A 16,660-nucleotide genomic window follows, 5' to 3' on the forward strand; every position below is an offset into this window, starting at 1 on the left:
ACGGTGACGGAGGTTAAAAGTTTCTTGGGCTTGGCCATATGCTACCGAAGATTCATTGAGGGATTTTCCTGGATTGCATTACCGATGACTAAGTTAACCCGGAAGGAGGTACCATTTGTGTGGACGTCGGAGTGTGAGGAGAGTTTTCAGACTTTAAAGCAAAAGTTGACCTCAGCACCTGTTTTAATTTTACCGGAACCGCACGAACCGTTTGAAGTGTACTGTGATACGTCATTAAAGGGTTTGGGTTGCGTGTAGATGTAGCACCAAAACGTGGTGGCTTACGCATCGCGTCAGCTGAGACCACATGAGCTAAATTACCCAACTCATGACTTGGAATTAGCGGCGATTGTATTTGCATTGAAGATTTAGAGGCACCACTTATACGGAGTAAGGTTTAGCGTCTTTTCTGATCATAAGAGTGTCAAGTACATCTTTGATAAGAAAGAGCTCAATATGTTTCAAAGGAGGTGGATGGAGCTTTTGAAGGATTATGATTTTGAACTAAGTTATCACCCTGGAAAGGCGAATGTGGTGGCGGATGCATTGAGTCGGAAGTCTTTGATGATAGCTTGGATGAGGATCAAAGAGGAGGAGTTAGTGGATAAGTTTGCAGATTTCAAGTTGGACCTTGGTGAATTTACTGTAATAGCTTGTCAGAATCAGTTGCAAATTTCAAGTACCTTCAAGTCAGAGATTCAGAGGGCTTAGCAAAATGAGCAATAACTTCAGAGATTATCTCAACAAGTTGGCAATAAGAGGTATGGAGAATTTACTAAGGGTGATGAAGGGTTATGGAGGTATAAGGGGAGAATCTGTGTGCCAGATGTCGGAAGTTTGAGACAAGAATTGTTGTCGAAAGCTCATAACAGTGGGTTTTCTATTCATCTAGGGAGTACGAAGATGTACTCTGATCTAAAGAAGATGTTCTGGTGGCCTGGGATAAAAAATGATGTAGCTACAGTTGTGTCTAAGTGCTTGACATGCCAGAAGGTGAAGATAGAGCATCAGAGATCATCGAGAATATTACAGCCACTTGAGATTCCTCAGTGGAAGTGGGAAAGAATTGCAATGGATTTTGTGACCAGTTTACTGAGGACTAGGTCGAGATTTGATGCGGTTTGGTGATCGTGGATCGTTTAACCAAGTCCGCTCATTTCCTTCCTGTCCAAGTGAACTATTCTATGGAGGAATTGGTGAGATTCTACATAAAGGAGATTGTAAGGTCTCACGGTGTGCCATCGAGCATAGTGTCAGACCGTGATCCCCGATTTACATCAAGGTTTTAAGGAGCTTTCCAAAGATCTTTCGGTACGAGACTATGTCTCAGCACGGCATATCATCCGCAAATGAATGGACAGTTAGAAAGGACTATTCAGACGTCGGAGGATATGCTAAGGGCGTGTGTTTTGGATCAACCGGGAAGTTGGGACCATTACATGCCATTGGTGGAGTTTGCGTACAATAACAGCTTTCATGCGAGCATTGGGATGGCTCCCTATGAGGCTTTGTATGGACGGAAGTGCCAATCTCCACTGTGTTGGTATGAAACCGGTGAAGCAAGTGTTTTGGGTCGTGATTTGGTAGCAGAGACTACTGAGAAGATTAGAAAGATTCGAGCAAGGATTTTAACTGCACAGAGCCGATAGAAAAGTTATGCGGATCAGAGAAGAAAACCGTTGGAATTTGAAGTGGGAGAGCATGTATTTCTGAGGGTTACTCCGACAACTTGGATTGGAAGAGCAATTAAGACCAAGAAGCTGAATCCAAGATTCATTGGACCGTTCGAGATTCTGAGGCGATTCGGGCCGGTGGCATATCAAGTAGCTTTGCCGCCTCACTTGTCTAACTTGCATGACGTATTCCACGTGTCACAACTACGTAAGTACACATCGGATGTGGCTCATGTGTTAGAGCCCGAGTCGGTCGAGTTGAGGGAGAATTTGGCGTTTCAAGTAACACCAGTGCGTATTGACAATACTAGTGTGAAGAAACTGCGAGGAAAGGAAGTTCAGTTGGTTAAAGTGGCTTGGAAACAAGCAGAAGTTGAAGAACATACTTGGAAGTTGGAGTCTGAGATGTAGAAGGATTATCCCGAGTTATTCTCAAGTAACATTAAATTTTGGGGACAAAATTTCTAATTTGGTGGGAAGAATATAAGAACCGTGACTAATTAACCGTTAATTAAATTAAATTAACTGCCCAAAATAGGATCAAAAATTTAGAATATTAATTAGGAAATTTAAATATGATATTTGGACTCAGTAGATTTTTCTGAGTTAGAAAATATAATTTTTTGCAAAAAATCGCATAAAAATGCGAACCGGTAAATTAACCGGTAATACCAGCTTAAATCGGTCTGGTACTGTGCGAGAATAATAACAACAGTAGAAAACCTTAGGAAAACATTTGGAATTGAAAATCAGGCATTAATTTTAAAGGTTAACGGGCCAAAAACACTAACGGATTGGATCGGGCCTAAGTTGGGCCGAAACCTAACATATATAAACACTCAAATGAACCCCATTTCAGCCACCATTACCCTTAGAGAGTGAGAGTTGCAGCTGTAAATGAGAAGAGAGTGAGAGTTCCATTGTCACTATTCACATACATCTTCCCAAGCTCATAACTTGAGCTACGGAGCTCCGATCGCCGCACCGTTTGCGGCCACACAATCACCACAAAGAGCTCTACAAAACACACCTAAGAAATTGGTAAGAAAATCTCGATTTTTCTCTCAGCCTTCCCTTCCATAAATTCGAAAATTTAGTGCTTGAGGTTTTGAGATTTTGATGTTTTAGTGTGTTTAGGATCAATCTAACTTAAGGAAAGTATTGGGTTGTGATCCTATGACCTTTGGAAAAGGTAAGAACCCTAATCTTCTTATGAATTCTTGAGATTTTGAGTTTAGGGGTTAATTGTAGTTGTATATGGTTTAGATTAAATATTGTTGGTGAAAAACCAAATTAGAGGTTGAACTTGTGGAATTGGAGCTTTGGGAGTTAACTCTTGTGATTGGAGGCTTGGTTGGGACTCAAATTTGGGTTTTGTGCATATTGGGAATCGGCCAAGTTATGGTTTTGGTTTTCTCTATGTAATATGTAATATTTCTGGACACTTAGACTAGTGGACCTTAGGATAGGATTGAATTGGTTATTGGATTTGATAATGTATGATGGTGTTGTTGATTTGATGAATTGTGATGTTGCACTTTGATATTGTTATTCATTATTGGAATGAGGCTTGAACATGATGATTTGGAGTGTTTATGGTAAATTTTGATGCTTGTTGATGTTGGTGAAAGTTGAGGAATGTGGAATGATGCATTGAGTGAGAATTTGTGGATGAAATGAGTAAAATTGTGTGTTGGTATGATAAGGAATGACATAGAAGGTGCATGAGTAATATTTAGTCAACTTGAAACTGTTTTGGGTGTAGGATATTTGGTTTTGATTGGGTTTTGGTTGTTGGTGCACGAAATTGTGATCTCTAACAATGGCGCCAAAAACTTGGTATGCACAATCTTAGTCTCAACTCTTTTTCACAACTCCGCACAACTAACCAGTAAGTGCACTGGGTCGTCCAAGTAATACCTTACGTGAGTAAGGGTCGATCCCACGGAGATTGTCGGCTTGAAGCAAGCTATGGTCATCCTTGTAAATCTCAGTCAGGCAGATTCAAATGGTTATGAGGTTTTGATAATTAAAATATAAATAAAATATAAAATAAGATAAAGTTACCTATGTAATTTATTGGTGGGAATTTCAGATAAGCGTCTGGAGATGCTTTGTTGCTTCTGAACCTCTGCATTTCTATTGTCTTCTTCCAACCATGCGTTACCTCCTTCCATGGAAAGTTGTATGATCCTCTCGGATGAAAACAAATCCATATGCACTGTCATCGCACGGCTAATCATCTATCGGTTCCCGCTAGCGTCGGAATAGGACCATTGTCCTTTTGCACACTATCACTTGTGCCCCACATTCGCAGGTTTGAAGCTCGTCACAGTCATCCCTTCCCAGATCCTACTCGGAATATCACAGACAAGGTTTAGACTTTTCGGATCTCATGAATGGTACCAAAGGTTCTAGCCTATACCACGAAGACTCTGATCTCACAGAATGGAATGCTCTATTGTCAGGAGAGGCAACCATGCGTCGTGAACCAGGAGGCCAAGAGATATACACTCAAGCTATTGCAGATAGAACGGAAGTGGTTGTTAGGCACGCGTTCATAAGTGAGAATGATGATGAGTGTCACGGGTCATCACATTCATCAGGTTGAAATGCGAGTGAATATCTTAGAGAAGAAGTAGGCGTGAATTGAATAGAAAAACAATAGTACTTGTATTAATTCATGAAGAACAGCAGAGCTCCACACCTTAATCTATGGGGTGTAGAAACTCCACTGTAGAAAATACATAAGTGAAAGGTCTAGGCATGGCCGTGAGGCCAGCCTCCAAATGTGTACAATAGATGATAGCATTCGATTGATAAAAAAAAACTCTAAAATAAATCTCTAAAAGTAGTTTTTATACTAAACTAGTAACTAGGGTTTACAGAGAATGAGTAACTAAGTGCAGATAGTGCAGAAATCCACTTTCGGGGCCCACTTGGTGTGTGCTTGGGGTGAGCATTGAAACTTTTTCGTGCTTAGGCTGTTCCTGGAGTTAAACGCCAGCTTTGGTGCCAGTTTGGGTGTTTAACTCCAATTCTGGTGCCAGTTTGGGCGTTTTACGCCTAGATGTTTTAGGCTGACTTTGAACGCCCGTTTGGGCCATCAAATCTCGGGCAAAGTATGGACTATTATATATTGCTCGAAAGCCCAGGATGTCTACTTTCCAACACAATTAAGAAGGCACAAATTGGGCTTTTGTAGCTCCAGAAAATTCACTTCGAGTGAAGGGAGGTCAGAATCCAACAGCATCTGCAGTCCTTTTTCAGCCTCTGAATCAGATTTTAGCTCAGGTCCCTCAATTTCAGCCAGAAAATACCTGAAATCATAGAAAAACACACAAACTCATAGTAAAGTCCAGAAATGTGATTTTTGAATAAAAACTAATAAAAATATAATAAAAAATAATTAAAACATACTAAAAACTATGTAAAAATAATGCCAAAAAGGGTATAAATTATCCGCTCATCACAACACCAAACTTAAATTGTTGCTTGTCCCCAAGCAACTAAAAACAAAATAGGATAAAAAGAAGAGAATATACAATGAATTTCAAACTTATCAATGAACTTAGTTCCAATTAAATGAGCGGGACTTGTAGCCTTTTTGCTTCTGAACAGTTTTGGCATCTCACTTTATCCTTTGAAGTTCAGAATGATTGGCTTCTATAGGAACTTAGAATTCAGATAGTGGTATTGATTCTTTTATTTCAGTATGTTGATTCTTGAACACAGCTACTTTATGAGTCTTGGACGTGACTCTAAGCATTTTGTTTTCCACTATTACCACCGGATACATAAATGCCACAGACACATGACTAGGTGAACCTTTTTCAGATTGTGACTCAGCTTTGCTAGACTCCCCAGTTAGAGGTGTCCAGAGCTCTTAAGCACACTCTTTTTGCTTTGGACTACGACTTTAACCGCTCAGTCTCAAGCTTTTCACTTGACACCTTCACGCTACAAGCACATGGTTAGGGACAGCTTGGTTTAGCCGCTTAGGCCAGGATTTTATTCCTTTAGGCCCTCCTATCCATTAATGCTCAAAGCCTTGGATCCTTTTTACCCTTGCCTTTTGGTTTAAAGGGCTATTGGCTTTTTCTACTTGCTTTTTCTTTTTTCTATCTTTTTCTTCTCTTTTTTTTCGCCATTTTTTTCTGCAAGCTTTGTGTTCACTGCCTTTTCTTGCTTCAAGAATCAATTTTATGATTTTTCATATTATCAATAACATTTCTCCTTTTTCTTTATTCTTTCAAGAGCCAACAATTTTAACATTCATAAACAACAAATTCAAAATTATGCACTGTTCAAGCATTCATTCAGAAAACAAAAGGTATTGCCACCACATCAAAATAATTAAACTAATTTCAAGATAGAATTCGAAATCATGCACTTCTTGTTCTTTTGTAATTAAAACATTTTTTATTTAAGAAAGGTGATGGATTCATAGGACATTCATAGCTTTAAGACATAAACACTAGACACTAATGATCATGTAATAAAGACACAACGTAAATAAAACATAAGGCATATGAAACGAATAACAGAAAATAAAGAACAAGGAAATTAAAGAACGGGTCCACCTTAGTGATGGCGGCTAGTTCTTCCTTTTGAAGATCTTATGGAGTGCTTGAGCTCCTCAATGTCTCTTTCTTGCTTTTGTTGCTCCTCCCTCATGGCTCTTTGGTCTTCTCTAATTTCATGGAGGAGGATGGAATGCTCTTGGTGCTCCACCCTTAGTTGTCCCATGTTGGAACTTAATTCTCCTAGGGAGGTGTTGATTTGCTCCCAATAGTTTTGTGTAGGAAAGTGCATCCCTTGAGGCATCTCAGGGATTTCATGATGAGGAACTTCCTCATGCTCTTGTTGAGGTCCATGAGTGGGCTCTCTTGTTTGCTCCATCCTTTTCTTAGTGATGGGCTTATCCTCTTCAATGAGGGTGTCTTCCTCTATGACAACTCCAGCTGAATTGCATAGGTGACAAATGAGATGAGGGAAGGCTAACCTTGCCAAAGTAGAGGGCTTGTCCGCCACCTTGTAGAGTTCTAGGGATATGATCTCATGAACTTCTACTTCCTCTCCATTCATGATACTATGGATTATGATAGCCCGGTCTACAGTAACTTCAGACTAGTTGCTAGTAGGAATTATAAAGCGTTGGATAAACTCCAACCATCCCCTAGCCACTGGTTTGAGGTCAAGCATTCTTAGTTGAACCGGTTTGCCTCTTGAATCTCTCTTCCATTGAGCGCCTTCCACACAAATATCCATAAGGACTTGGTCCAACTTTTGATCAAAGTTGACCCTTCTAGTGAAAGGGTGAGGATCTCCTTACATCATTGGCAAGTTAAATGCCAACCTCGCATTTTCCGAACTGAAATCCAAGTAATTCCCCCAAACCATTGTAAGCCAATTCTTTGGGTTCGGGTTCACACTTTGGTCATGGTTCTTAGTGATCCATGCATTGGCATAGAACTCTTGAACCATTAAGATCCCGACTTGTTGAATGGGGTTGCTGAGGATTTCCCAACCTCTTCTTCGAACTTTATGTTGGATCTCCAGATATTCACTCTTTTTGAGCTTGAAGGGGACCTCGGGGATCACCTTTTTCTTGGCCACAACTTCATAGAAGTGGTCTTGATGGACCTTTGAGATGAATCTCTCCATCTCCCATGACTCGGAAGTGGAAGCAATTGCCTTTCCTTTCCTCTTTCTAGAGGTCTCTCCGGCCTTAGGTGCCATTAATGGTTATGGAAAAATAAAAAGCAGAGCTTTTTCCACACCAAACTTAAAAGGTTTGCTAGTCCTCGAGCAAAAAAAGAAAGAAGGGATTAGAAGAAGAAGAAATTGAGGAGATGGAGGTGAGGAGAGGGTTCGGCCAAGGGGGGTTTAGTTGGTTATGATGTGTGAAAAAGGAAGGAGTGATGAGGGGCTTATATAGGAGTGGAGTGGAGAGGAAATTCTTGTGATAGGGGTTGGGTTTGGGAGGGAGTGGTCAAGGGTATTTGGGGAAGAGTGTTACGGAAAGGTGTGAAGAGGAGAGAAGAAGAGGTGGGGTAGGTGGGAATCCTGTGGGGTCCACAGATCCTGAGGTGTCAAGGAATTCGAGTCCCTGCACGAATCTGGCATTTAAACTCCCATTGTGTGCTAAAGCTAGCGTTTAACGCCAGCTCTGCTACCTTTCCTGGCGTTAAACGCCACTCTGCTGCCCATTCTGACGTTAAACGCCGGCCAAATGCCCGTTTCTGGCGTTAAACGCCGGCCAGATGCCCATTTCTGGCGTTTAACACCAGCCAGATGCCAGACAGCCCTTTTGGGCGTTAAACGCCCATAGTGCTGTCCATTCTGGCGTTTAACGCCCAGAATGCTGCCAGGCTGGGCGTTAAACGCCCATTCTGCTATCCTTACTGGCGTTTAAACGCCAGTAAGCCTGTCCTCCAGGGTGTGCTATTTTTAATGCTGTTTTTCGTTTTGTTTTTGATTTTTCAGTTGTTTTTGTGACTTCACATGATCATCAACCTAAAGAAAACATAAAATAACAATGGAAAATAAATAAATATAATTAAATAACATTGGGTTGCCTCCCAATAAGCGCTTCTCTAATGTCAGTAGCTTGACAGTGAAGCTCTTAGAGAGCTTCACAGAGACTCATAGCTTGATGTTGGCCTCCCAACACCAAACTTAGAAGTTGAGTGTGGGGGCTCTGTTTGACTCTATATTGAGAGAAGCTTTTCATGCTTCCTCTCCATGGTTACAGAAGAAGATCCTTGTGCCTTAAACATAAGGTAGTCCTCATTCACTTGAAGGACTAACTCTCCTTTGTCCACATCAATCACAGCTCTTGCTGTGGCCAGGAAGGGTCTTCCAAGGATGATGGATTCATCTTCATCCTTCCCAGTCTCTAGGATTATGAAGTCAGCAGGAATGTAATAGCCTTCAACATTCACTAAGACATCCTCTACAAGTCCATAAGCCTGTTTCCTTGAATTGTCTGCCATCTCTAATGAGATTCTTGCAGCTTGCACCTCAAAGATCCCTAGTTTCTCCATTACAGAGAGGGGCATGAGGTTTATCCCTGACCCCAGGTCACACAGAGCCTTCTCAAAGGTCATGGTGCCTATGGTACAAGGTATTAAGAACTTTCCAGGATCCTGTTTCTTCTGAGGTAATTTCAGTTGAACCAGATCATTTAGTTCATTGATGAGTAATGGGGGTTCATCCTCCCAAGTCTCATTACCAAATAACTTGGCATTCAGCTTCATGATTGCTCCTAGATATTGAGCAACTTGCTCTTCAGTAATATCCTCATCCTCTTTAGAGGAAGAATACTCATCAGAGCTCATGAATGGCAACAGTAAGTTCAGTGGAATCTCTATGGTCTCTATATGAGCCTTAGATTCCTTTGGTTCCTTATTAGGGAACTCCTTGGAGGCCAGTGGACGTCCATTGAGGTCTTCCTCATTGGAAATCACTGCCTTTTCTTCCTCTCCAGGTTCGGCCATGTTGGTTATAGTTATGCCCTTGCACTCTCTTTTTGGATTCTCTTCTGTATTGCTTGCACTACAAGAAAATGAAACATTTGTAACAAAAAATTTGTATCAAATTTAAAATTGTTACAAATTATAGTTTTTTTGTAACAATAATTAGTTATTGTTACAAAATAAGAATATTTTGTAACAATAAGAAAATTTGTTACAAAACATTTCAATATTTTGTAACAACTTAATTTCTTTTGTTACAAATTATGTTATCTTTCGTATCGAATTGTTGTTTTGTTACAAAATGTTATAATATTTTGTAACAAAAGATTATATTGTTGCAAAAATTCAAAATATTTTGTAACAAAAAATTAATTTATCACAAAATACAATATTTTTGTAACAAGTTATTTATTTGTCCCAAAATTCAAAGATTTTTTGTAGCTAATAAAAAATTTTGTTTCAAGATACTAAATGTAAGACTTTGAAATTTTAAAAATTAACATAATAAGTTATTTATGATTTATTATATTTATTTAAGATTTTATATTTAAAAATTTATTTTACTAAAAATATTTAAGTCTAATTAATGATAGTTTGAGTTTAAAATTATTTTAAAAATTAAATAATAAATTATTTATAATTTATTATACTTATTCAAAATAAATTTTTAGAGATTTATATATTAAACAGAGTATTTTCTTATTTATAATTAAAAATTTTAGTAATTGAAAAAAATATAAAAATTTTATATCATTTAATTTAAATATTTAAAATTTTTGAATTTAATATTTTAAATTTTATGAATAAAAAAATTAACTTGAATATCTCCAATTTTATCTTAATTAATATTTGTTTAAAAATAATTATAAAATAAGAATAAAATAATATTTTAAAAATAATTAATTTAATTACTCTAATTCTTAAAATTAAAAATATTTAAAAATATTTAAGTTATCCTTATCCTTATTTTTATTAAAAATATTTAAGTTACTCAATCTCTAACCCTATCTTTTTCTAACATTCACAGCACACCACTTATCCTTATTTTTATTAAAAATATTTAAGTTACCCAATCTCTAATCCTATCTTTTTCTAACACTCACAGCACACCACACACACCACCAATACAAGTGTATACACAGACACAGGCATATAGAGAGACTCGAGGAAGTGAGGGAGTCGCGGGGAAGAAGAAGGAAAGGAAAGGGGTGAGGCCGCGCCGCTACTGGCGATCGTTGAGCAACCTCTGTCGCGCTTTACCATCGGTCACTACTGCTGAATCACCATCAGAAATGGAACCGTGGAGAAAAGGCTGTCAAGACGCGAAGAGAGAGAGTCCGTGAGAAGAGGGAGGCCGCCTGCGTCCTGTCGCCGCCGCTGGAGGGAGGCCGTTCGCGTCCAGCTCTCTGCGGCTGTTGCATCGCCATCATCGCGCGCCACTGTCGAGCCCGAAGCTGCCGCCATCGCACAAAGCAGAGAGAGTGAAAGACGTGATGGAGGGGTGAGGGAGGAGTTGCCACTGCTGTTGCTAGGGCTAGCCGCCGGAGCCATTGTCGTCGCCACTGGAGCTAGCTGCTAAGGAGCGTTCTGTCATCGTGAAACTTGAAAGGGGATGTCACTGCCGTTGTTGCCGGTAGCACTGTTCCCATTCTGGTTCCAATTCCTTCGTTTATGAGACCTGTAACATTTTCTTCCTTGCTTTGTTACCATTTTATTCCTCTGTCATATTTCCGTCCTAATTATGTTAGCATATTTTATTCTAGTGTTGCTAATTTATCTCCTAAACAATTATGATTGGTGCTGAGATCATTGTTGCTGCTGCTCCAAGAGGAAAGTTGTTGCTACTAGGAATTAAAAGCAAACGAATGGTTTGTTACGTTTAATTACCAAGTTTTGGCTAATTGAGGTAGGAGATTTTATTTTGAAATTAACTGTTTTAATTTATGAATGCCATGGTAGTTTAGGATTTAATTTATTAGAACTTCTGATTAGGGATATTGTTTTTGATTATCAGAACTTATGAATATTAAGGCTGTTGATTATTGTTCTGTGTAGTTTTTTTTCTGATTTGTTACTTTTTTTTACTTGTTCTGATTAGTAATTTAGTATTATTGGAACTTCAAATTATTACTTGTAATTTAGTAATTTAGCATTAATGGATATGAAACTTCAATGGAAACTGGTGTTTGCTTCTTTTGATGAATTACAATAGCTTAACTTTTCTAGATTTATCTTTTGGTGGGAGTACATTTAATCGAAATCTGCATCTACATATAATAAACCATTATCTTATTTGGAAGTCTGAGGATTAGATAGTGAGGGCTTTTTTAATGTGATCCTCCAAACCCCTATCTAACTATCTATTTGTATGAACATTTTAAAGTACCATAAGTCTTGGAGGATTATATATTTATAATTATCCATTCCAAAGAAAGGAAAATCATCACTTGAAACACCCCCACAATCAAAGAAAGAAAAATTTTAAAGATTAATGTTTTACTAACTCAATTACTACTGTTCTGTTTGCTTATTCTTTATTTGGAATTTTTTGTGAACTACAAGGTGGGAAAAGCACACTGAAAAACTGTCAAATTTTATAGGTAAGGTGTCTCAGTTCCTCTCAGTTTCTCAATTTCTCTATTGAGAGCTCTTATAATACCTTTCTTTTATTTGATAATTGATGAGCGGATAATTAATACGCTTTTTGGCATTGTTTTTAGTATGTTTTTAGTAGGATCTAGTTACTTTTAGGGATGTTTTCATTAGTTTTTATGTTAAATTCACATTTCTGGACTTTACTATGAGTTTGTGTGTTTTTCTGTGATTTCAGGTATTTTCTGGCTGAAATTGAGGGACTTGAGCAGAAATCAGATTCAGAGGTTGAAAAAGGACTGCTGATGCTGTTGGATTCTGACCTCCCTGCACTCAAAGTGGATTTTCTGGAGCTACAGAACTCGAAATGGCGCGCTTCCAATTGCGTTGGAAAGTAGACATCCAGGGCTTTCCAGAAATATATAATAGTCCATACTTTGGCCAAGAATTGACGACGTAAACTGGCGTTCAACGCCAGCCTTCTGCCCAAATCTGGAGTCCAGCGCCAGAAAAGGATCCAAAACCAGAGTTGAACGCCCAAACTGGCATAGAAACTGGCGTTCAACTCCACAAATGGCCTCTGCACGTGCTACACTTAAGCTCAGCCCAAACACACACCAAGTGGGCCCCGGAAGTGGATTTATGCATCAATTACTTACTCATGTAAACCCTAGTGACTAGTTTATTATAAATAGGACCTTTTACTATTGTATTAGGTATCTTTTGATCATCTTAGGATCTTAGGATCATCTTTGGACGCTTGGTTCTTAGATCAGAGGGGCTGGCCATCTCGGCCATGCCTGGACCTTCACTTATGTATTTTCAACGGTAGAGTTTCTACACTCCATAGATTAAGGTGTGGAGCTCTGCTGTTCCTCAAAGATTAATGCAAAGTACTACTGTTTTCTATTCAATTCTTCTTATTTCTCTTCTAAGATATCCATTTGCACCCAAGAACGTGATGAAGGTGATGATTATGTGTGACGCTCATCATCCTTCTCCCTTATGAACGCGTGCCTGACAAACACTTCTGTTCTACATGAATTAAGCTAGAATGAGTATCTCTTAGATCTCCTAACCAGAATCTTCGTGGCGTAAGCTAGAATGATGGCGGCATTCAAGAGAATCCGGAAAGTCTAAACCTTGTCCGTGGTATTCCGAGTAGGATTCAATGATTGAATGACTGTGACGAGCTCCTAACTCGCGATTGCAGGGCGTTAGTGACAGACGCAAAAGGATAGTAAATCCTATTCCAGCATGATCGAGAATCGACAGATGAATAGCCGTGCCGTGACAGGGTGCGTGAGCATATTATTCACTGAGAGGATAAGATGAAGCCATTGACAAGGGTGATGCCTCCAGACGATTAGCCGTGCCGTGACAGGGCATTGGATCATTTTCCCGTGAGATGACCGAAAGTAGCCATTGACAGTGGTGATGTATCACATAAAGCCAGCCATGGAAAGGAGTAAGACTGATTGGATGAAGATAGCAGGAAAGCAGAGGTTCAGAGGAACGAAAAGCATCTCCATTCGCTTGTCTGAAATTCCTACCAATGAATCACATAAGTATCTCTATCCCTATTCTATTATTTATTATTCGAAAACTCCATGATTATTTTATATTTGCCTGACTGAGATTTACAAGGTGACCATAGCTTGCTTCATACCAACAATCTCCGTGGGATTCGACCCTTACTCACGTAAGGTATTACTTGGACGACCCAGTGCACTTGCTGGTTAGTTGTATCGAAGTTGTGACAATCATGAATTAAGATCAGAGCACCAAGCTTTGGAGCCATTACCAGGATTTGTTCGAGCCTGGAGATCACAATTTCGTGCACCAAGTTTTTGGCGCCGTTGCCGGGGATTGTTTGAGTTTGGACAACTGACGGCTCATCTTGTTGCTCAGATTAGGTAATTTTCTTTTTATTTTATTTTCAAAAATTTTTCAAAAATATTTTCAAAAAAATTTCTCTTGTTTTCGAAAAAAAATAAAAATGTTTTCAAAATTTTATTCAAGATTTTTAAGAATGAATTCTAGTGTTTCATGAAGCATGTGAAGCCTGGCTGGCTGTAAAGCCATGTCTAAATTTATTTGGACTGAGGCAGCAATTTGTTATCAAGAGCAAGCTAGTTGGAGTTAATCCACCTGCTACTGTTTCTGATTTACATGCTAAAGCTTGGCTGGCCATTGGCCATGTCTAGTGTTTTGGACTGGAGCTTTCTTTGAAAGCTTGGCTGGCTAGTGAGCCATGTCTAATTCCTGGACTGAAGCTTTAGACTAACATGGCAAAATTCCTGGAATTCATATTAAAAATTTTGGAATCCTTATTTTTCTTTTTCATATAATTTTCGAAAAATATAAAAAAAAATCCAAAAAAATTAGAAAATCATAAAAATCAAAAATATTTTTTGTGTTTCTTGTTTGAGTCTTGAGTCACATTATAAGTTTGGTGTCACTTGCATATGCATCTTGCATTTTTCGAAAATTCTCATGCATTCATGGTGTTCTTCATGATCTTCAAGTTGTTCTTGGTAAGTCTTCTTGTTTGATCTTGAAGATTTTTTTTGTTTTGTGTCTTTTCATGTTTTTCATATGCATTCTTGAATTCTTAGTGTCTAAGCATTAAAGAATTCTAAGTTTGGTGTCTTGCATGTTTTCTTTGCATTAAAAATTTTTCAAAAATATGTTCTTGATGATCATCATGACATTCAAAGTGTTCTTGGTGTTCATCTTGACATTCATAGCATTCTTGCATGCATCACATGTTTTGATCTAAAAAATTTCATGCATTGCATCTTTTTAGTGTTTTTCTCTCTTGCATCATAAAAATTCAAAAATCAAAAAAATATCTTTCCCTTTTTCTCTCATCAAATTCGAAAATTTGGATTGACTTTTTCAAAAATTTTTAAAATCAAATTGTTTCTTATGAGTCAAACCAAATTTTCAAATTTGAAAATCTTATCTTTTTCAAAATCTTTTTCAAAAATCAAATCTTTTTCAAAACTATTAGTTATTTTCGAAAATTTCAAAAAAATATTTTTCAAAAATCTTTTTCTTATTTTTATACCAAATTTTCGAAAATAACATAAACAATTAATGTTTTGATTCAAAAATTTGAAGTTTGTTACTTGATTGTTAAGAAAGATTCAAACTTTGAGTTCTAGAATCATATCTTGTGATTTCTTGTGAATCAAGTCATTAATTGTGATTTTAAAAATCAAATCTTTTTCAAAACTAATTTCAATCATATCTTTTCAAAAATATCTTCTTATATTATCTTTTTCAAAAATATCTTTTCAAAATATCTTTTCTAACTTCCTAACCTCTTATCTTTTCAAAAATTTGTTTCAACTAACTAACTAACTTTTTGTTTGTTTCTTAACTTTTTCAAAACCACCTAACTAACTCTCTCTCTCTCTCATTTTTCGAAAATATCTCCCCCTTTTTCAAAAATTTCTTTTTAATTAACTAATTATTTTATTTTTATTTTTATTTCAAAAAATTTTCGAAAAAATACTAACAATTTTCAAAAACTATTTTCAAAAATCACTAACTCCTTTTCAAAAATAATTTTCGAAAATTATACCTCCCCCATCCTATTCTATTTATTCATTCATATCCTAACATCTCATCTCACATCTCTTCCATTCTCACAATTGTGTTTCTTCCTTTATATTACATTCTTTGTCTCCCCTTTTTCTTCCACTCACAAAGGGATCCCTATACTGTGGTATAAAGAATCTCTATTATTATTATTATTATTTTTCTGTGCCTTCTTCTTTGTCATATGAGCAGGAGCAAGGATAAGAACATTCTTGTAGAAGCAGATCCAGAACCTGAAAGGACTCTGAAGAGAAAATTAAGAGAAGCTAAAATACAACAATCCAGAGATAACCTTTCAGAAATTTTCGAACAGGCAGAGGAGATGGCAGCCGAAAATAATGATAATGTAAGGAAGATGCTTGGTGACTTTACTGCACCTAATTCCAATTTACATGGAAGAATCATCTCCATTCCTGCCATTGGAGCAAACAACTTTGAGCTGAAACCTCAATTAGTTTCTCTGATGCAGCAGAACTGCAAGTTTCATGGACTTCCATCTGAAGATCCTTTTCAGTTCTTAACTGAATTCTTGCAGATATGTGATACTGTTAAGACTAATGGAATAGATCCTGAACTCTACAGGCTCATGCTTTTCCCTTTTGCTGTAAGAGACAGAGCTAGATTATGGTTGGATTCTCAACCTAAAGACAGCCTGAACTCTTGGGATAAGCTGGTCACGGCTTTCTTAGCCAAGTACTTTCCTCCTCAAAAGCTGAGCAAGCTTAGAGCTGATGTTCAAACCTTCAGACAGAAAGAAGGTGAATCCCTCTATGAAGCTTGGGAAAGATACAAACAGTTGACCAAAAAGTGTCCTTCTGACATGCTTTCAGAATGGACCATCCTGGATATATTCTATGATGGTTTATCTGAGCTATCAAAGATGTCACTGGACACTTCTGCAGGTGGATCCATTCACCTAAAGAAAACACCTGCAGAAGCTCAAGAACTCATTGACATGGTTGCTAATAACCAGTTCATGTACACTTCTGAAAGGAATCCTGTGAGTAATGGGACGCCTATGAAGAAGGGAGTTCTTGAGGTTGATACTCTGAATGCCATATTGGCTCAGAATAAAATATTGACTCAGCAAGTCAATATGATTTCTCAGAGTCTGCATGGAATGCAAGCTGCATCCAACAGTACTCAAGAGGCATCTTCTGAAGAAGAAGCCTATGATCCTGAGAACCCTGCAATAGCAGAGGTAAATTACTTAGGTGAACCTTATGGAAACACCTATAACTCAACATGGAGAAATCATCCAAATTTCTCATAGAAGGATCAAAAGCCCCAACAAGGCTTTAATAA

General features: G+C 37.8%; 1 protein-coding gene and 1 non-coding gene across 2 annotated transcripts; one reads left to right on the plus strand and one right to left on the minus strand.

Moving 5' to 3' along the window:
• Window positions 1-715: 715 nt before the first annotated feature.
• LOC140177696 (uncharacterized) lies at window positions 716-2,084 on the plus strand. Its single transcript, XM_072210844.1, has 4 exons — window positions 716-800; window positions 893-993; window positions 1,283-1,459; window positions 1,668-2,084. Exons 1-4 carry the CDS (start codon window positions 716-718, stop codon window positions 2,082-2,084), a joined length of 780 nt encoding a protein of 259 aa, XP_072066945.1.
• A 13,989-nt stretch (window positions 2,085-16,073) lies between these two features.
• LOC112738865 (small nucleolar RNA R71) lies at window positions 16,074-16,181 on the minus strand. Its single transcript, XR_003169818.1, has one exon. It is a non-coding gene; the product is annotated as a small nucleolar RNA R71 (small nucleolar RNA).
• Window positions 16,182-16,660: the final 479 nt, after the last annotated feature.

This window comes from Arachis hypogaea, chromosome 13 (assembly GCF_003086295.3).
Source record: "Arachis hypogaea cultivar Tifrunner chromosome 13, arahy.Tifrunner.gnm2.J5K5, whole genome shotgun sequence".
In the NCBI taxonomy this organism is placed as follows: domain Eukaryota; kingdom Viridiplantae; phylum Streptophyta; class Magnoliopsida; order Fabales; family Fabaceae; genus Arachis; species Arachis hypogaea.